The sequence below is a fragment of the Syngnathoides biaculeatus genome, chromosome 11, assembly GCF_019802595.1.
Source record: "Syngnathoides biaculeatus isolate LvHL_M chromosome 11, ASM1980259v1, whole genome shotgun sequence".
In the NCBI taxonomy this organism is placed as follows: Eukaryota; Metazoa; Chordata; class Actinopteri; order Syngnathiformes; family Syngnathidae; genus Syngnathoides; species Syngnathoides biaculeatus.
The window spans coordinates 20,783,343-20,806,296 of record NC_084650.1 but is presented as its reverse complement, the minus strand read 5'-3'; the positions used below and the strand labels follow the sequence as shown (position 1 = coordinate 20,806,296).

Sequence of the window (22,954 nt, the reverse complement as noted above, 5' to 3'; positions counted from 1 at the left end):
AGATGGGAGCAAGCATCCTTTATCCCATAGAACTTTGTGAGCAACAGAATTTTATTTTATTTTCCTCAAAGTTATGTTATACAATGTCTCCAATTTCTTGACCGTCAGACAGTGAGAGCAGGTGTTAAGGAATAAAAAATTATAATGTAATAAAATGCATATGTTGAAAGTGTGGAGGAGGGGTAAGGACTATTATTACTATATATTTTTAATACTAGCTCTCTATATTGCAGTTTTTTTAACCTATTCAGGTGGATCTGGAATCCGAGAAGTTTATTCGATTTATCAATTTTACTTGAATTTGTGCATGATTTATGCAAAATGTTTGTATTGAGTACGCGTATGGTACGAACGAGTTAGCAAGGGTGGCAGCTCACAGGCAAAAATAAGAGAAGAGGAAATGGACGGGTGCCTGTTTCGCTCCTTCAAGCTTAAACTTGGAGGAAATGACTTCACCGTCCTGCAGAGTGCGGAGAGCTGCTCAATTGTTGACTTTGCATCTCTCTCTCTCTCTCTCTCTCTCTCTCTCTCTCTCTCTTTCTCTTCTCTCTCAGAAATGCACACACAGATGGCTGAATTTTAGCCAATAGATTCATAGCTCGGTAGAATCACTTCCAGATTATGTGACGTCACTGTCAGGTTCACAGAAGGAGCAAAAACACGCACAAACACACATGTATCCTTTCCAGAGGAAGCTTTCTGGGGTCGTTTCTGTGCTTATTAGGCCGGTTTCGTTAATAAAACACAGAGTGAAACTGTCCTCACATCATTCAATGAATGTGTGCAAAGGAATGACATGTATAATCTCTTATGCTATGGAAGGAAATTCCCCTGTGAATGTGAACATAAAAGATACAAGTATTGTCAGTGGTTCATAGGACAAGTGGAAATATGGAGTCAATGCAGTAACGTCGCTGCTTATTCCCAATTTAAATGCTCGAGCACTGTTTGTTTACAAAATATTTACTCATTTGACAGTGTGATGGAATGCTTTCTAAAAATGTATGAAAAACGGATAACATTTTAATAAACAAATCAAAGAAACTGTAATGCTGATTAGTGTATAACAAATGACAAAATGAAAGTTACACTTGCATGTCAATTAAAGAATCTTTAGAGGCATGTCCTGATTGGATAATTTTTGTCAGAGCGTTTGTCAGTGCAAAACTTTGTGTGTCACTGTGAAATTAAAAGCAATCATTTTAGGGCGGCACGGTGGCTCAGCTTGTAAAGCGTTGGCCTCGGAGTTCTGAGGTCCCGGGTTCAACTCGGGACCCGCCTGTGTGGAGTTTGCATGTTCTCCCTGTGCCTACGTGGGTTTCCTCTGGACACTCCGGTTTCCTCCCACATCCCCAAAACATGCAACATTATTTGGACACTCTAAATTTCCCCTTGTTGTGATTGTGACTGGGGCTGTTTGTCTACATGTGCCCTGTGATTGGCTGGCAACCAGTTCAGGGTGTACCCTGCCTCCTGCCTGTTCTCAGCTGGGATAGGCTCCAGCACTCCCCGCGACCCTTGTGAGGATAAGCAGCTAAAATTTGGATGGATGGGTGTTAATCAGCAGTAATATGATTACAATACACTAAAACAGAGGTTGCAAGAATTAAAAAATATATATAAAGTTTTTGTTTGATGTATATTACAATGGGCGGCATCATTGGCATCTCGAACAGGGCTTTCTTTTCTGACCATGTCAGAGCAACGCGTTGCAAAAGAGGACAAATGTGATGAGCTGAAAGAAAGTGATAGCCTCTTTGTGCATGTGCGTGTACACGTGTCCTTGATTGTCTGTGAGGACTTTCCTCCCCTTCAGAAGTCTAAGCCCTGATCAGGATGTAGTTATAGAGCGCTAATTTGCAAGCAGTTTGATTACAGCCTTTGTGCAGACCCCCACCACACACAGACACGCAACACACACACATTCACTGTCTCCTGATCAGTCATTAATCTATCAAGTGCCATTAGTAGTGGGAGGATGGCCTGATTGGAACCAGGAGACCAAATGATGTCACTTAAACTCACTTTATTGCCACAGTGCTCATTTGTCTCTCTTTCCTGTCTTCAACACATACAGAAAGTGAAGGCGTCAGAGAAAAACGATTTTTCATGCGTCTTGTGATCCCCAACAAGCAGAATCTTTCACACTGGCCACACTTTTAGAAATGTGATTATTAATAGAGAAGCTGAAGCATTTTATCATTTAAAACAAAAGAATGGCTTAATATAATGGTCATATCTGACCAGCTTTACAATGATTTATTCCAGCACAACTGAACACAAACCGGGTGATCTTTGGTTGAGATTCAAAGTAACACATTGGGTGTGCAGTGTTTCCAGAATGAAAATGACTCTCTTTATTAACACTGACAAAAGCTTATTAACTTTAAATAAATGCAGGAGCCACTAATAAATCATTTTTTAGGGTCCAGATCGAGCACAAACCACAAGGAATTTAGGCATCATGAATATTACAAACCACACACTGGCAGGCAAGCTGTGTGTGTGCATGTGTGCATGTCTGCATATGTTTTACACACGATATTACAGTCAGTTTCTATCAAACTGTGCTTTTGACTGAAATAGCATGCTTTCGCTAAAGTTCCCTTTTCTGTACCATTTGATTGAGAGTTTTCTACAGGGCGATAGAGTCAGAATTACTTAGTCTGTATGTGAATGCAACTTGGACACAACTGAAAAGATATGTAAATTATTTCTTAATTTCTTAATACAGTCCATTTGATATCAATTCTTTCAACAGTGTCTAGTTGGATGGATTGCATTTGGTGTGCTGCCGTGAGCGATAATTTGAGTAAATGCCAAGATGCCTAGCCTCTGTATGAAATGTGTTAGTTTGTGCCACGGTGGCAGCAGGGTGTCGTTGTGGTTAGCCCGTCTGCCTCACATTTGCGTCCGTCTCAGCTCAGGCAGTCCTGTGTGACGTTTGCATGAACTTCCCTGTGCAGTACTGTCAGTGGCTGGATATTTCTTCTTCTTTTTGGAATTCTATGTTTATTGGGTTCAGCATTGAAATATATCAGAAATAATTTGAAAGTACTTTATCACTGTATATATACATGTCATATATCATCCATCCATCCATGTTCTGAGTCACTTATCCTCACAGGGGTTATGGGAGCCTCTTCTGGCCATCCTCGGGCAGGAGGCAGGGAACACCCTGAGCTGGTTGCTAGCCAATCGTAGGACACATAGAAACAAATAACCAATCAGAATGACAATCACATCGAAGGGCAATTTAGAGTCTCCAATGAATGCATGTTTTGGGTATATCGGAGGAAACCGCAGTGCCCGGAGAAAACCCATTCAGGCTAGGGGAGAACATGCAAACTCCAACACACACACACACACACATACACACACACACACACACACACACACACACACACACACACACACACACACACACATACATACACTGACGCTCGCCCACTGATGAACATTAATCAGTAAACCTTGCACACTATGCAACAGTTCAGTCAGTTTGGTCCGTGTCGATCGGTGTGCAGCGGACAATAAAAATGTCTCAAACGGCAACTTTTATCCCTATGTATGGAATTTGTAGGAATCTACGTACTTTAATCATTTATTTGAATTTTCAATGTTCACACATTTCCCCTTTATGGGGCAAAAAAAATCTTAGAAAAAGAAGAGATTTTAACTTCACTTCAAGGTTAATAACTATTAATAATGATGTCCAGTGCCTTGTACCTTCGTGATTGACTGTGAGGAATCACGTTTCTATTAACATAAGTTTAAGTTACTGAATACGGTTCCTTGAAAATTGATGCTCTTGGCTCAAAAACAAAAATTCTTGCTCTATGGTTGGTATTTCCCCAATTCTCATTCTCTGCTCAGTCTGCATCATCTAGATTGCAACCCATGGCCAGACTTTTCACATTTTGACAGTTTAGCCTTTTCCGAGAGGTCGCTCTTACGTGAATAACATTCAACCGAGCTCAGACTCAACCTAGCAAGTCCCCCGTATCGAGCAAATCATACCCTATAATCCCTTTTTACAGAGACACAGCAATGAAAGTTTTGATTAGGGCCTGCTGGAAGTATTCAGAGGGCAGCCCCTGCCCCTCCCAGCCCTTCACCTCAGACAGTGGCCCCTTCTAAGCAGCTCATCTCGCCTCGGGTCTGCTTTGCTCCCAGCTGTGATTGACATGTGAATTACAGTGTGTGGTGATGATGATAATAAGTGTGCTAACCGGGGCCAGGCCCGCATCTTGCTGCCAAAAGCCAATCCGAGCAGGCACGGCCTGAAAGACAACCGCCACGACCGTTTGAGGAGTCAAATAAAAATGACAAGCTAACTGTTAAAGAACTGCTGATTTTTCACGTTGTTTTGAAAGAGTTTGCGGCTCCGCTGGCTTTCAATTCTCCTAAATTTTCACTTCTCCACCCGGCCACATCCAGATATATGAAACCCGTCATTTATCAGACCAATCTAAAAATAATTTCCCTTCTTTGTGGTGTTGCTACTATAGGAAAAAAAAAAGTGTTCAGAAAGATTGCCCTCTGTGGTAGGAAAACATACCGAGACGTGTGTGACAGTATGCAGACAACAACGTCCTAACACACACACACACACGCACGCACGCACACACACAGACACACACACAAAACAATGGATTTCCTCCCAAAATATCACTGTCTACTAAGATTACATGAACAATAACTTTTCAAAATCCTGCTTAAGTCCACTAACAACTTGAAAGTGTGTTTACGTTCGAATGCCAACATTGTTAGGAATTATTTCACCCAAACACCGTGATATATTTTATGAGCTTTACATTATAGCATTAGGAAATGACACTCTAACACCCTGTGGATTGCTTTTCCACCCACTCACATTCATCTGGAGAGAACTAACCGCATTCCCAGGGATCTATTCCCAACTTGCCAAAGCCCTGTGGATCCTCGTGCCCTTTTGCATTAGAGTTTGGGTTGGCAGAGGCGACCGTCTTAGCCTTCACGAGCGGGAGCCTCGAACGAGGAGCCTCCCGACCGAGATGTCGCGTCTGACTTTCATTACCAATTACGTCTGCTTTTGTTTCTTTGAACCGCAACCATTTACCACAGGGTTACCGCCAGCCAGAGAGTGGAATGCAATTTTCATCAAAAATAATTAGCAATCAAAACACGAGAGAAGAACACGCAGCCGGGATTAGGGTGAGAAAGTGTTGTGGACAGGCGTTGATCTATATGTGTCTACATACTGTAGGGGAGGCTGAGAAAAGCATAGTGTGAGGCTTAGGAAAAAGAGACAAAAGAGGGTTGAGATAATTCACAACACACTTGTGGTGAGAGAAGTGCCTGTGTCTTGGCAGAGAGGGTTTTCTCCTTTTTCCTCTTACCCTCATCACTCCTTATTCCCTCAGCCAAGGTGAGACAGACTCAACCAGTAAAGGCTGGTTGCTGTGGCATATGAGCCATTAAATCTCCCCAAACTGTGGGTAGTGGGACGGCGGCACAAGACCTCTTGCAAAGGCTCACTGAACACTGCCAGCCCACAGACCTGAAGTTGAAGCACTGAGGTTGCACATTAATAGTATATATTCGGTCTCAAGAGAGGATGACTACTGAAATGCTTGGTTGGTAATTCTCCAATAATTAAGCTCAACCATAAATCTGAAGAGTCTTCAAAGGGCAAAATAATAAGAACGGTGTAGTCATATTAAAGGAATATGGCAGGCAGGCATTTAATATTTCCATGTGGTTGCAAGACACGCACAAAAAAATGATTGCTCAATTGAAGTAACAGAAACCTTATGATTTTTATGGGTCCCTGGATATTGAACCAAACACTACGCTGCGGTTCTAAAACATTTATGTCGACAAGAAATCACATTTACTGCCAATATGATCATAAAGATCCTACAACGATAAATTGGTGGAAACATTGGGGCACGTACCACTTACAATAACCTGTTAAGACTCTTTGCACTATACAAAAATTTAAATATAAAAACAATTTCCTTCTGGGTTCTCTGTCCCCATTAAAATGCATCTACAGGGGAGCGCATGCCAAAACTGGTGTGCCCCCCCTGCTCCCACCCCGAACGGGAAGATCCATTTCAGCCAAACAGAAACCACAACAAAATCACTGAATCAAGGAAAGAGATATGATACTTTTGCATTGATAATGAAGTGCATGGCATAAAGAAATATAAGGTACGCAAACTATCAAAAAACTTTGTGGTATGTGACAGTCGAATGTTTCTCATCTCCGACATCTGTGCCAATTGGATGAACAGGACAAATATTTTCATATATATATATATAAAGCATTGGCCTCACAGTTAAGAGATCCCGGGTTCAATCCCGGACGCGCCTGTGTGGAGTTCGCATGTTCTCCCCGTGCCTGCGTGACTTTTCTCTGGGCACACTGGTTTCCTCCCACACTGCAAAAACATGCAACATTAATTGGACACTCTAAATTGGCCCTAGGTGTGATTGTGAGTGCGGATGTTTGTTTCCATGTGCCCTGCGATTGGCTGGCAACCAGTTCAGGGTGTACCCCACCTATCCCCGTTGACAGCTGGGATAGGCTCCAGCACTCCCACGACCCTCGTGAGGACAAGCGGCTAAGAAAATGGATGGATAGGATGGATACATTTTTTACAGAAAATCAAGGACCATTGAACTCTCCCCAGTCAAGCTGCTGAAGCTGCTGCATTGTGTCAAGAAATTGTGCCGACAGCTGTCACAGCAAGGAAGGGACAACAGGGAGCTTATGAGTTACAGATGGGACATTACACACTTGCATGCAGCTGATGAAATGTCAGGGTCAGAAAAATTTGTCGCTGTAATCAGTCATGTAGGATGATTTTACTGCGTGCATTCGACTCTTGATTTCATCATTCTTCCACATCTACTTTGGAGGTTTTGGCACACTGTCTTCACATGACTGAGTGCCAGGGTGAATAACAAACACGCCCGAAGATGTTTTGCTCAAGAAACAACTGTTGAAAACAATGAGGACAGCGTATAAAGTGTGATTGCTACAATACACTAAGTGTGCGCTGCATTTCATACACTCAAACACTCCACATATTTAACAGCTGACGGTGGCTGAAAGTTTGACATTTGGCAGCGAGTGGGCATCCGCTCCCGCAGCCCATGCCCAGAATAACCCTCACACTCCCCGACACACAAACACATACGAACTGCTCAGCATCAGGACCTAAGTTAAAACAAACCATCAGGAGGTCCTGTCACATCCACTCAGCACTTAGCAACGGACAGACGGCCCTGTTTATAAACTCACATTCACGTATTATTTTGGTGCGCATGTGCTTGCTAAAAGTGCAGAAAGACGCCTGCTGCGGGTGCCAGTGTGCTCGTGACTCTCGCTGGGCACCCGTTCTCACATAAGCAGATGGAGTACGCTATCGCCACGTGAGTCAAGTACTATACATTCATATGCCGCTTGTCACGCTGAAAAAAGAACGCTCATTTATTGACTGATGTGTTCATAAAAGTCAAAGTACACAAATTGAAAAAAAAAATAGCCAACCATCTGCAGTGGTTTATACATTTCAGGTGCTGCAAAACAATTGCGGTGGTCAATGTAAGTGTTCATAAGGTTGGAGTTCAAATTATTAATGTTGTGTTTGCAGCGCATGCTTTCTCAAGTCTTGGAAGTCATTTAGGATTTACTTCTTCTTTTTTGTCCAAAAAGAGTAGCCTTTATTTTCGGTTTCTTCCTCATCGCTGAATGATGAACACTGACCTTAACTGAGGCAAGTGAGAGCTTCGGTTCTTTAATCGTTGTCTTGGGTTCTTCTGTGGCCTCCTGGATGAGTTTTCACTGTGCTCTCTAGGAAATTTTTGTATTTCTGGCCACTCCTTGTAAGATTCACCACTGTCTATGTGTTTTCCATGTGTAGCTAGTCGCGCTCACTGCGGTTCACTGAAGTCCTAAATATTTCAAAATGCCTTCGTAACGCTTTGCAGACTAATAGATTTAGTATACTTTTCGTCCCTTCTTGAATTCCTCTGGATCATAGCATTTTGCTGCAGAATTTTTTACTTTTTTCCAATGATTTCTTTATAGGTCACTTGCACAACTTCAGACCAAGTGCATTGTGGGTAATAATTTTTTTGTGTGTCGGCCATGTTGGGTGGTTGGAAACAGTTCTTAAAGTTTGCCTACATACCAGCATCGCGTTCATTGTATCTGCACTTTCTATGGCGTTTTCCAAGTATTTCGAGGATCTGTCGGCTGATCTGAAACCCTACTACAGGCAGAAAATCAGTTTATGTGAGGATCTGGAACCGTATAGTCTATCGAAGGCTGATTTTGGGACTGAAAAATGTTGGCGGAGAGTGGAATACCCCGACACTGTGAACTACTTGGTGCTTACAACCAACAGCCTTACTAGCCAACAGATGAAGGCCTACAAGTCCTTGGAGGCTTACAATTACTTTGTAAGCGGGTGGATTCAGAGTGTCCTCTGCAAAACGTTGTCTGAAGAAAAGGTTTTATTCGTTGCCCGAGTAAGTAACTTGGAATCACAGAGTGCGTAACTCACTGTTGTTGTTGTTGCTTCTCCTCAGCCATTATGGCCTTTTCAGGTCCGACAAATGGGACCGATTAGGGAAAAAGATCTATGACAAATAAATATTACACCATCTTTTAAATTCATTTGAAGGAGCATTAAGTATTGTGACAATAATTAGAATGTACAAGGTGTAAATTACTAAGTACTAACAAATTATAACGTGAATGTCTGAATGTAGCCCTAATAGTAATAGTAGCCCTAATACAACAGTAGCGGCTTTCTATTTGTTCACATTTGCCGTACTCAAATGTCAGCCGCTACTATTGTATTAGGACTAGCGTGAATGTGTTTCATTTTGTGGCAAAAATTCAAACTTTTTGGTACATGTACAAATCGAAGTTCAGGATAAATGCCTTCAGTTAAGACTAAGTCAGAATTCAGTCTCAGAGGGTTTCGTATTAAAAGTTTCAACTCAAGCAAAATGATTTTTTAGCTTCTTAGTTCCTCTGAAAGACAATTCAGATACATGTAATTCATTCCATTTTACTGCATGTCCTAATTTTTTTTTCAGTGCCCATTCTCAGCTAGAGCTCTGACTGTAGATGAGGCAGTCAAAACTCCCAATTTTTGCCTTGTATCTAATGCCAACAATGCATATCACTTGTCTCAAAACCACCCTTACTATTATTAGGTATGTACATCATGTCTTTTTTTTTTTTTTTTGTAAGTCAAATCCAAGGCCTTCCTGTCTCAGTAATTCAGTCTGTGTAGCTGTACCAAACTGGATTCCACGACCCATAATTGAAAGTGTCTTGAGTATGGTTATAAACACCAATCAATGAAACAAAACAGACTGAATAAAGGGTTAAAAGTCTTTAAGCATTCTGTACTTTTACATACTCTGAGTGAAACTTTGTTTTTTTTCCCCCAGATTCAGGCTCAACTCCATGTATCACGCAAAGATTATTGTGACTTCATTTTTTTGTACATCGAAGGACTTCTACGTTGAACGAATACAACCTGATTACGAGATGTGGGAAGAAGCTGTTGAAAAAGCAGAGCTTTTCTTTCATCGAGCAATCCTTCCAGAGTTAATGGGACGAGTGTTTTCAAGATCTGCAGTCACCAGCAACCCACATGTACTGCCCAGCATGCCTGATGCCGGACAACAAAGGCCATGTATATGTGGAAGAAAGCTGAGAAGCAAAATGGTTATCTGTGCTTCTCCAGACTGTCAAATTAAGACACTCCACTTAAAATCTGTGAATTTAAGGACGACACCAAGGTACCAGTGGTTTTGTAATCAATGTGAGAACAAGGAAAATCAAGTAACAAAGACTGTGATAGTTTTGTTGACTATGAAAATAACAAACTACATATATAACTCAAACACCAAAATATTTCAGTGACAGGATTATTTGTACACAATCTTTTTTCTGCCACATGTATGTAAATAGAATAAAGTGATGGTCCATAGAGAAACTTGGTGTTGTACATCCCCTATTGTGCATATATATGGGTTACATTCTAAATAAGATCAAAAATATATTAAACATAAAATTACATATTATACTCAAGGACAATCTGTGAAAAAAGGGAAACATGGTGTGCTTCCTTTTTCCTTGAGAAAAAAAAATATATATTCATAAAGCATGTATATAGATATATGTATAAAACCTCTAAATATTTTCAACTTCTTCTTTCAACAACCCGGTGATGTCTTGAAGTTGCAGTCTCTGCTGAGATGGTGAGTTTAGTAGGACCAAGCTTCAATGTAGGCGCCCAGTCTGGGTGTTCAGGTGGGAACAGTGGAACAGGCTGACCTATCAAAGAAAAAGTATATAAATATATATAATTGTATATATAGAATAGGGCTATATTCCAGTTTCAGGCCTTGACTTAATTACATAACAAGTATATCTATTTACTTTGTCACATTTGCCATTTTACATTTTAAGGTACCGGTACCTAAAATATCACCCTGGTAGGTAGTCCAACAGGGTGTATGACAGAAATACTAGCCTTAAGCCTAAATATCTAATTTATCATTTTGACATTAGCTGAGTATACCAAACAAATGTCAAAATAACAAAAAAAAAAATGGTATTTTATGGGCTGGCTCGGACAGTTTTGGTCGGACTATTTACGCAGAGTAACCTGCACAGTGCATTTCACCAAAAGTCCATTGTTCTTAGTTCTACAAAACATGATTATTATGTGGGTAGGTGCTACATGCATACTCGTGTTGTTTTTAATATATATACGGTATATTTCCTTCTTAAAAATAATTTGACGTTTACAGACAGCAAACGCACAACACACATTCATACGTTTGTATCCTAAACTGTAGATGAAAACTGGCGGCTGATTTCGATCGAGTTGGATGTACATGTACATGTAGAGATATCTAACACCGTTAGTCTTGTAATAAAAAAAACACAGCAAAAAACACATACATGTAAAAATAGCGGTAGGAGGATATGGTCAAAGTGCAATACTAGGGTTAAACTTACCACTTATGAAGTGATTGCTGCACACACGACTTGAAACTGTGGGACGAGTGAGATCTGCATGCGAGATATTACTGAGCCACTTCGCTTGCCGTTTGCTTGACATTTCTTCTGTTTGGGGTCCTTGTTGCGTAATTATTTTCGGAAATCGAAAAAAACGTCTGTTCCCTTCTTTGCTGAACTTGTTATAGCAGCCAATAACACAACACGTGTGCACCATCGTCTCAGAAGTCAAAAAGTGTCACATGCAATCTAATGTAAACAGCGAAACCTCCCAATATGGCGGCCAGAAAAAATTCAAACGGATGTGACGTCACCTGCAAGTCACCTATTGAACATGTATGGAGGTTATCAGGCTTTGGTCAATTAAATGAAATCAGCTATTGAAATTAATGTGATCTACAATACTGTATTCATGATTTAACTAGGTGGGGGGGGGCCCTTTTTTCCACACAGGGCCTGAGCTTTGAATTTTTTTCCCCTACTTAATAAATACAGTAATTTAAGAATACCATTTCATGTTTACTTGGTTTATCATTGCATGATATTTATGTCTGCTTGATGATCTTAAATATTACAAGTGGGAGAAATATGCAAAAAAATTACAAATTTGAGAAGGTGACAAACACTTCTTCAACGCACTTATACAGGGTGCCACACAAGTTTCCATACATAGGAAAAATAAATGCCTCTTCACATAAACCATTTTTATTTATATAATGTGCGCGATTGCTTATTGCTTACTTGACAACTTTTGCCACAGTGTGGTGTATAATATTCGTCCGATATTTTCTGTTAAATTTGCTTGCAACCAGACGACTGCTTCCTGGTCATTACCGGTCATTAGGATGATTTCAATTGGTGGCTCTTTATTCAGACACATTATTTGAGTTATCTAAAATATAAATAAATACATGTATGTGTGCATTATGTGTCCTATGTATGGAGACTTGTGGGAGACCCTGTATACACGAAAAAACAATCACACTCACATTGACATGCATCGCCAATAAGAGGTATCTGTCTGAACAGAAGTCAGATGAATTTACAGTACACCTTTAAAATGTGATGCAATATTGATTTGTTCATGGAATAAATCGTACTGCAATAAATTATATTTGCAAACCTGTGATTCCTATTAGGTGACACGCATTTAAACGCCAACAGCCTTTAAGGAAGCATTGATTTGTACACAGACAGTAACTCATCAGGTTCATGATGCAAAGCAAACAAATAGTATATTGCTCTTAAAGCCACACGACTTATGTATTAATGGAAATCTGAGGCCCGTTTTCAATTGGATTTGAGTCTCATTTGTGTTTCTGCCAAACTGTTTGTTGTGCTTAATAAGGGGAGTCACGTGTCCCAAGGACCCCTGCGTGTGGGACAAATGCAGATTGGTGCTGAATTGAGAACCATAAAGGTGAAACTATTATTTCAATATTTGGTTTATAGGAGTAGGCCAGACAACACTTGGACGCCTTAAATCACTCAGCTGACACCAAATCATGTCATAACGTTGATTTATGGTTTGTCTAGGAAGAAAGTATCTCATAAAATATGAGGATGGAAAAAAAATTCTTCTTCCATATTCGTTCATGAAGGGCTTGTGTATGTGGTTATTTCTAGTTGCACATTTCCCCTATGTATAGACCGCAGGTTTATTGGGATGCACTTTGAAAGCAAATGACAACCCGGCAGAGAATAAACATGAATCCAGGCTGCGGTCCCGAAACCGGGTTATGATGACAGAGAACATGTGATTTCTGTTGGTCATAGTTCTCCATTTCCCGGCTGTTGTCGTGGATTTCCATCACCAACCAAACCAACCGTGCTGTAAACACAGCGCTCATTTGTTTTCTCCTCAGAGCAATTATATCATGTGATTTAAAACATTTTAAATAGAGCCCGCGCCGACTTTTATTTGTGTAAAGCGGATCTATTTCATGTCGAGCAGTAATGTAATAATCCCGAGCTGTCATTACGGCCCAGTTCCCCCAGTGCGCCAAACTCCATCTGATCTGCGCATTTATGAGAACCAGACTGGCGCACAAAATCACCGGTCACCGCGAAAGAGAGAGAAAAGAAAGAAAGAAAAAAGAAAGAAAGAAACACACTTTCGCACTAGAGAAACGGGTCACAAGAAGGATCAAGAATAAAGGAAAGTCTCCACATTAATATAGGAAATGTTTGCTTCAAAGAAATGAGAGGACACTTCACCTTCCAGATGGTCTGAATAAAGAGACTAAAATATTTGTCCCGGTAATTAACCATTAGTGCTCATCAATGTCCTAAATGTTCTCTCTATTTATGCAAACTTGTTAAAAGCAACGGAAGAGCGTTCAATGTGATTTGAGCAAAACAAAACACTTTGGAACATTAAATTCAATCAAACACATTCAAGAGCGCTATTTGTGGGTTCCATCATTTGGCCTAGTTGACTTTTTTTTTTTTTTTTTTGGGGGGGGGGGATTTCAATTATCCAGTGTCGTTGAACTTTGCAGTGCATCAAATGTATTTTTTAAAGGACATGCACACATTAGACAAAGGACGGCAAATAATTACTCCCCTATGAAACGATGTGTCCCACTTTCTTACTGACTTCTGAATGCCCCAACTAATATTCACTAGAATATTCTGAGAGCTAATTAACACCATGCACCAAAAACATCAACGTGAGAACAAATCTAATTTCACCTGTTGATTGTAGGTGATGACTTCTGCGGACTTGAGAAACATTTCTAAAACTTTTACATTTTATTTTGTATTATTAATATACTTGATATTACTTTTTTTGTGGGGGGGGATCCCTCTCTCTCTCTCTCTCTCTCTCTCTCTCTCTCTTTCTCTCTCTCTTTCTCTTCTGTGACGCACAGAGAGACGCAAGCCCAAGGAGGGAGAGGAAAGGAAGACCTCTGAAACGAATCAAGGAAATATTGTAGCGAAGCAGGGGGAGGCGTGTCAACAATCAAAGACTTGGATGTACGGGAACATCTTGGAGAACACATGGAATGGAACCGGATTGATCACGTAGCGCCAAGGACCCGAAGCGAGAGGGGGAGAGCAGCTCCCTGTGGTGCTGAGGTTCTGCTGCGCCTCCTGAATGCCCATAATCCGGAGGGGAACCGAGTCAAGGTTCGGACACACCTCGGCGGATGTCGCTGGCCAAAATGCAAGGTCTCAGCTCCAAGGCGCACGCTTTTTCCGTCGAAGCTTTGGTGGGGAGACCCTACAAAAGGATGAAAATGTCAGAGGAACGTGACTCAAATTCGCGCGGAGAAACTGACAGCGACGCGAGCATCTTTGCTGGTGAGGAACATCCATAAATAACAATGCAATTTTTTTGCACTAAATTCATTGACACAAACCTGCAACCATTCAGACGATAATCGAATTTCAATTTAAAATCAAATTTCCAAATAATCTGCATCCACGTATCATATAGATATAATTATTTTACATACGGGATGCATCTATTTCGGAACATATTTGGCTTACGTATAACACTGCAGCGTGTGAGGAAGGACTAAATGCTTTGACTTTCAGGGTCTGCAGAGTGTCCGCTAACACAGACGAAGAAAGTGGATTTACAGCTCACAGAGGCCGAAGGGGCCGGATTACCCAGCGAGCCCAAAGAAAGCGAGTGCAGTCCGGATCGGGAGGTCCGGGTCGAGCTGCAGGGCTCAGAACTCTGGAAGAGATTCTTTGAGATCGGCACTGAAATGATCATCACCAAAGCTGGAAGGTAATGTGCTTTGACGATGACGTGCATAAAGAAGATTATTTTACAGAAGAAAAAAAAACAAATCCAAGCATGTCAGCATTTTACAGACGCTTTCCCCCCTAAATAATATGCAATGTATATTTTCATAAACACACGAGGAGATTTACATGTAGAAACTACATTTTTTTTTCATCATCAACGAGTGCTCATTTTAAATCACCATTTTGAATTGTCCGTTTATAGCTATTAATATATTTTTAAAAGGGTTAAGATGGGACAAAGACATTCAAGTCCCAAGTTATTATACATACATTACATGAACTATTTTGCAGATAGCATAATGTTATATGTAGGCGTTCATCATGTTTGAAACTGAATTGAAAGTGCATACGGTGCAAAAACAAGGTGCTGCTTCAGAAACAAAAATTATGCAGGAAATCTGATGTTCTCCCTATCAAAAGACACATTGAGACTACAAACTAATTTATTTTTTAAATTCTCCAACTAAATTTGCTTACCTTGAAACACACTTAATGAAATGCATTGTCCTTGGAACCAGGTCATATATTAACGAAACTATCCAGTGTAAAATTAGCCATGAGGTTTTTTTTTTTTGTTTTTGTTTTTGTTTTTTGCTTCTCGAAAAGGAGTTAGTGAACTTTACAACCTCAAATCTGGCTTCCGTTAATTTAATTACCGAGAAAATACGTCATAAATCTCGTGTTGCTGATGTCCCACACAGGGGCCTCGACCTGAACCTTTGATCTGAATTTGGCCGTAACCACACCGAAAGTTTTTTTTTTTTTTTTTCCCAACACACACGTATTTCGATCCACTTGAAAGTTGCGCTGAAATTGCATTTTCCTCCCACGCCTCCAGGAGAATGTTCCCATCCGTTCGTGTCAAAGTGCGGAATCTGGAGCCGTGCCAGCAGTATTACATCGCAATGGACGTCATGCCCGTGGACTCTAAACGTTATAGGTCTGTCTATTTTTAATGAGATGGAATAAAACGGATTGAGTGTATGTGTGTGTGTGGAAAAGCTTTTGCTTAAATTTCATGTAATCGACTTAACGCGACTTACCCTAACTCAAGGTAATATTTTTCTCTCAACAACCTAGCCGGACCATTGTTTGCCATGGCAACCGTCGGTTTCTCTGATGAAGTGACCTTTTTTTTTCCAATGTATGAGCATATAGGTACACCCTTGCAGGTATGTTTACCACAGCTCGCAGTGGATGGTGGCGGGCAACACGGACCATTCGTGCATCTCCCCGCGGCTCTATGTCCACTCAGACTCGCCGTGCGCGGGAGAGACGTGGATGCGTCAGGTGATCAGCTTCGACCGGGTTAAACTCACCAACAACGAGATGGACGACAAGGGCCATGTAAGTTCGCACAGTGCCTTCTGGGTCATGACTTTCGAAAAATAAGTCAAAAAATCTTGTTGTTTCTCGATTGGTGCCTTTTGTATGTCCATGACTATTGAAAGTTAGCATAATTTTGCCTCCCCCTCCTCCTCCCTTCATTAATTGAATTTAATCCTAATAAATTCTTTATGAGAGAAGGGTAAAGTAATAATAATGCCACGTTTGACGTTTGGGAGCAGAAAACGTTTTTTTTTTTTTTCACCTATCCTGGTTAATATGAAAATTAATCTTAAAATTGTGCCGGCATGGCTTATTTTTCTGAAAAATGCCCTGAATTAAGGAACATAAAATTGTAGAAAGTGTTAACACACAGTGTCTTAATAAAAATCCTGAATCCACAAAGACATATTTTGATTTTTATATTAGTGCACTGGAGGGATTTGCTTAATTCAAACATTTGCAGATGATGAAAATGTTTTTCTATATTATTTAATTAATTTTTACGGAAACAGTGGTAAAATACATCAGTTTACCACATTTTATGTGCAACCAAAAATGAAGTATCCTTTTTTTATGTGGCTCCATTTGGCAGAATGAAACTGTTCCTTAATTTTTATCAATCTTTATGAAAAATGTTTGTTTGTGAAAATTTTATATTTACACATTTTTAATGCAATCCTTGGATAAAAAATGAAGTCCAGGTTTGTTTGATTTTGCATTTGTTTTTGCATTTAAAAATAAAACAGAAAATAAACAAAAAGAGAAAAGGAACAAGAGAGTAGACCTTTGCAAGCTAAAAAAAAATGTTCAATGAGGAAAATGTAATTTGGAGGAACGTATGAATTTATAAGGATTCAAGACAAGACAGTTTGATTTGAAAAACATATCAATGAACAATTGAATTAATCACTTACTCGATACGTCCACATTATTTTCAGAATCAAAATGATATTCACAACATTGTTGCTATTTAAAAAATGTTGACATAAAATGATCAAGGCACCCAATGAGCTCCATATTTATGATTTTTATCTGGTAACATGGCAGTTTGGGAACATGCTGTAAAGTTGATACTCTGCAATCTTGACTAGCAGAAGAAAACCACGACACACTTACATTAAACTGTTTGGCTCAGATGGATTGTTATGATGTGATGACACTCAGTCATCTCAGTAAACAGCTTCATAGTTGTATTCGTTACCTGAGTTCAATATTGTTGTGTTTATGACTTCCATTTTCTCTGACAAAAATGGTCTCATTTCTATCATTTCTGTTTTCTGCTCGCCTTTTTCTTTTTAATGACATGTTTAGACTATTGGTTAAACTAGTTGATGACCTCACTTTATGTTTTAGGAAAGTACGAGTGGGTTTTTTTCTCACTGTTTTTATGAGAAGGTCTCCAAAATTCTGCATGTCAATTTTCATATTAGTTAAGTTACAGAAAAATAGAGCTGACATGTAACAGCGGATTTTCTTGCTCCAGATAATTCTCCAGTCCATGCATAAATACAAGCCACGCGTGCACATCATCCAGCACGACCCGAGGATGGACTTGTCCCAGATCCAGTCGCTGCCAGCTGAGGGAGTGTTGAGCTTCTCCTTCCCAGAAACCGAGTTCACCACCGTCACAGCCTATCAGAATCAACAGGTAACGCTCAATTCTATTGCATGTTCAAAATGGCTTGCAGAGTAATTACATATAAAGTTTTTTTTTTCACAACCGAGTTTGGCTAACCATTTGACAAAAAGAAAAAAAAATCTCGATCCATTCTATCCCAAATATGTTCCAAAAGCAGATGTGCGGTGATTATTCTGCTTATTCAGCTCCGCTCCGTCTGACCTCACAAAGTTTTAATCTCAACATCTTGAAGGTGATGAGGCCCTCGTCCATGTCGTAGCAGTTTTTTGTGGTGCTTCAAGCAAGTGTGTGTGTTTTTGTGTCTCTGTGCGGTGGAGCTGACCTCGCTTGCTTCCTCCAGTAATAGACGCCCCACCCCCCACGACTGCCAGACCTTTTTTTTTTTATTATGGTTCGCTTTTGCGATCAGTGACACGGTATTAAAGAAACTAATAACGGTGAGCTGTGACTGGGTTGCTTGTTAGGGTTCAGACCCTCTTAAGACAATGAAAAAAAAAATCTCGCAGATAACCTTACATGGCGATGTTGGGAGATGTCGTCCATCAGATGGAGAACTGCCATTGACTGCGCTGTTGTTAGCCTACCGATCTAACAAATCTTTTGCTCATGTCTCCACAAGATCACAAAACTGAAGATTGACAGGAACCCGTTTGCCAAGGGCTTCAGGGATCCAGGAAGGAACAGGTACAGGAAACGTCACATAACATCAAAACATGTTATAACTGCCAAAAACACTCCACAACCGGGCCCAAGAGAGAAGTTAAGTTGGAGCATGGAAACATGATATTTATGGCATGAAACCCTTATATGTAGTTGCCACGTGCATTGCAGTATGTTAAATACTCAGAATTAGAATTTCCCCCTTTCTCTCAGATTTATGTTTGTGTTTGTGTGGATAGGGGAGTGTTGGATGGTTTACTGGAGTCTTACCCTTGGCGAACGCCTTTCAGCTTGGACTTCAAGCCATTTGCCATCCACCTTCAAGGTATCCTGCAGCTCGCATTATTTCATGTGTTCAGTCCGTTTTCATGCATGTTGTCCGGCATCTGCCGACAGGCAGCCTGGGGTCCCCAACCAGCGCCGCTTCCCCGCTTAAGAGTCTCCTTCCCCTCTCATCAGCATCATCCCTCCTTTCATTATCAACGCTCTCCTACCAGGACGCCGCTCTTCAAACTCTAGCGCTGCCTTTCTACGGAAAAGCGTCGACCAACCCCGTACTGCCCAGCGGAGCCTTTTCCTCCGTGGGAGCAGACAGACTCAGAGGCCTGTCAGTATCCCCACTAACAGACCCCCCGCTCTTCTCTATACTGCAGGGAAAGAAACGGGATCTCGGTCTTTCTCGATCGAGCCCTCCCTGCCTGATCCCCTTCCCCAGCCCGCTCAGCCCTCAAGGATCCACTTCCTCTTTACTGCCTCATCTTTCAGAAAGTGCTGGCCCATATTGTCTTTACCGCTATAGCTTCCCCTTGACCCCTCAACTCACAACTGTTCCCCGACACAGCAAACTGGCTGAAGACAGCACAGAGGCCCTTCTGCGGCAACCTTCGTGGCATCTGGCCACCAACCGCCCTCTCTGACCGTCTCCGGCCAAAATGACAGTAATGAGCCAAAGCAAAGGGTGCTGCTGCTTTCTGGGAAACACCCATCGGAGGCAGTCAAGAGAGAGCTGTCACCGGAGGGATTGTTTGTATTTAAAAACTATTTTGAGCACTGTGTCCCTGGCGCAAATTACCAAAGGGGGGAAAAAACAAAAATCTGATCCGAAAGAATTCCCTCCTGACTGTAGTCGCTCAAAACCAAAACCTTCCATTCGGCCAATGTAAATGTGTAACCAAAGGATGCATCTGAATGTTAAACTAACTGATAAAATACTGCATATAAAATTATACCACCATTTAAAAATATCATTTTTAAGGGAATTCACTTTTACAATAATTCTGTGGGATTAGAGATTGGAGCACACAATTTATGTTGCGTTAGGTCTGGCAGCTGGTTTCAACTCATTTCCAGGTGCCTAATCCAAAACTGATGTCAGTTTTTCTCGAACACGTCAGGTTTTTGAACTTGAGGTCTACGTTTTCTAAAAGTATGAGAAATTATTCATTTATTATTATTATTAAATGCATGTGTTTGTTTTATACAACTTTTTAAATGTTGGCATACAATGAAATGTGAAAGAAACATGCGTGACTGTCCTGTTTATTTAACATTACAGTTTTTTACAAAGGATATGGCACAAATCCTCTTAATTCCTTCCTTTGCAGATGTTGATAGTACTGACCTACTGACAACTGCACCCACCTCTCACCACACTGTTCCAATTGTGACCTCACAAACAAGTTGCCATGTAGCTGAAGTTGAGTCCAACGCCAATCAGATGGCAAATCATTTTTACAGCTAGTCAGTGGAATTGTGCTGTGGAAAAAATACAAAACTTGACGTGCGAGAAAAAAAACTGACTGCAATTTTGGAATGAGCTTGGCAAATTTAATTTCAAATCAGCATACGTAAACATGTAATTTTTTTTTCAAATTATTCTCCAGTGTTGTGTTACAACTCTATGAAAACAAATTCTCATAGGAAAGTGGACTGAACAGGGTTTTGCTGAAAAATAGCCCAAAGAGAACATGATCCTTTACTACAAATACCAGCACTAATCATTAAAGTAAAAAAAATCATGTTATTCACATGTTCTTCTTTTAGAAGACTTTTTATGCAAGGACTGGAAAACGGCTTCTGTAAATTAGCTGTGCTGTCATTGTAATTATTCCTACGGGATTTCCATTATTGTGAGTAAATAAATACTTCCATCTGACACTTTTAAAGACTTTGGGAACAAGATATGAAGACTACTCCGAGCTGGTCAGAAGTGACAATTCCCTGATTGAACTCAAGACTCACACCCCTCCTTCTAGGAATCTCGATTTGGGTAAAAGCAGGGGAAATGACCTGTTTCCCGGCAAACGCTCATAGCCAAACAGCAATTACCTTGTCATGGCCGAGCATGACAGTGAGCTAATGCGCGCTGGACGTGGAAATAGCAGGAAGAAGTTAATTGAAGAACCCGTGCAGGGGATTGCCTGCGTTTGAGTGAGCGGTCAGGTGCGTTGCTATCAAACAGCCTGGCCTTTGTTTGCAGACACGTGTAATCTGGGCTGCTATTCGATACCGACTGTCATTTCCATGTTTGCCTCCGCGAGACAATCAGTTTTAACTCCTGACTAATTCCTGATTTTTCAATTAAACAAATTGCTTTCATACCAGGACAGCTGAACTTTGCACCTGCCTCCAATAGTTGCACACACACATACATACGTGTGCACTTGCTTTGTATTGAATATTAAAGGTTTTGGGTGAAAAGATGTACACATCTGTAGTTTTCAAATGGTGCTTCCAGATCAATTGTGTATTGTGGCATGGATTTTCTTTCATTTCAACTTTCTGAAATAAGTACATTATTTCCATTAAACTGCATTTGAGTTTAAAAGAATGCAAAAGTCGTGAACACATGAGAATGGTTTACCTGAGATTTGAGAATCCTCTCTTTTGATTATTTCGCTTGCTATCATGTCAGAGTGATCTTCTTGAAGGTGTTGGCTGAAACAGAAAGTAACCCTATGCTGATTCAACTTTGTAAAAACACAGGTAGGAAGTTCCTTAACTGGTCCAGTCTGACTGACAAGGAGTGAAGGGAGAGAAAATTGACCCTGAAGTCATTTGCTTCCAATCATGTGAAATGGCATCCTGAAATGGGAGACGCTAGTCTGGAAGTGAAAATATACTCTGCCTTCATTAGATTATCATACAGCTCACTCACACACGCCACATACATGCGAGTTATCTTCTAATAATAGCTGCAGTGTTGTGTCTCACAAGTGCATAGATTTACACATGCCCTTCAGTCCGCCTTACATTTGGCTCTCCCAATCGTGTTTACACTGGATGCTATTTTCTCTACAAATTTAATAAATCGGGTCAGATTATTGAACGTGACTGACCTCAGCTGTAAAGTTGAGAGTGAAAACAGCTGTGGCTGAAATTGAATTACACTAAGTGAGTAATGCGAAAAGCAAGGGCAGTTTAACAGTTATTAAGTGCTCTTCTAGAGTCCAATCAAGCAGGCGTGCGCCTCCGGGGCACTGAAATCTTTCTGTTCCTGAGTGATCCCTTGCCACGCCACTATCTGTTGTGTTGTTAGACTGGAGCCGCGTAATGCTCATCGCAAACTTGGACATTTTCATCAGTGGCTACTCAGAGCTTGCACTTAACAACACAATGGAAGATGTAGAACTCTGCATGATATATGAGCATGGTATGCATATGATCCTAGTACATGTCACCAAGTATTGGTATGTGTGTGTGCGTGTGTGTAGCTTTGCATTGGCCTGTGCACTCTGACATGCCCTTGTCTTGCAGGAGCAGAGGCTAAATGATTATAGGACAAACAGTTTAACCACGTGGTCTTGCACCTGGTCTGTGTGTGTGTGTGTGTGTGTGTGTGTGTGTGTGTGTGTGTGTGTGTGTGTCTTAGAGAGACAGAAAGAGAGAGAGATAGACAGTATCCATCTATCCATTTTCTGTCCCGCGTTCCTCACTACAACCTCTCATTTGTCTTGTGATGTCACACTCGGAACATTTTCAGTTCACATTTTACGTAAACATAATGAAGTAATAATACAAGGTCATTATGTCATAGCAAATATTTATTTTTACCCCAACGTTATTCCTGGCCGGATTATGAATTTCATGGCATTGTGTGAACATGGAATTGGTATATATTAGAAAGACAAAGTGAATTGCCACTGGTCAATTCAGACCACATAAGGGCTTTGTTTAAGATTTATTTTTAAGATATTATTATTATTATTATTATTATATTAAGACATTTTCTGCTAAGTGCACTGTTATACTGAAACCTCTTTGATTGTGTCAATCAAAAAAAAGTTGTTTTTCAATTGGATTAGAATTATGCAGGTACACTCACCTACTACTATTTATTGTATGTATTGTAAAACCAATTAAGCACAAAACATTTAAATTGATAACACATATCACACCCTCCCCCCCCCCCCCCGACCCCAAACCGGGCCCCACACACAAACTCTTCTTCCACAGAAAAAGTGAGTGATGATCGGGAATCTTGTTTATGAATAAGTAGCACACTTTCCAGCCCATGTTTT

At 40.6% G+C, this 22,954-nt stretch overlaps 1 protein-coding gene across 1 annotated transcript; it reads left to right on the top strand.

The window, feature by feature from the left end:
- Positions 1–13,949: 13,949 nt before the first annotated feature.
- On the top strand, positions 13,950–21,066 carry tbx22 (T-box transcription factor 22). Its single transcript, XM_061835088.1, has 8 exons — positions 13,950–14,350; positions 14,588–14,786; positions 15,645–15,746; positions 15,979–16,153; positions 17,619–17,783; positions 18,394–18,458; positions 18,674–18,759; positions 18,831–21,066. The coding sequence occupies exons 1-8, from the start codon at positions 14,197–14,199 to the stop codon at positions 19,349–19,351; spliced, it is 1,467 nt and encodes a 488-aa protein (XP_061691072.1). The 5' UTR covers positions 13,950–14,196; the 3' UTR covers positions 19,352–21,066.
- The last annotated feature ends 1,888 nt before the right edge of the window (positions 21,067–22,954 follow it).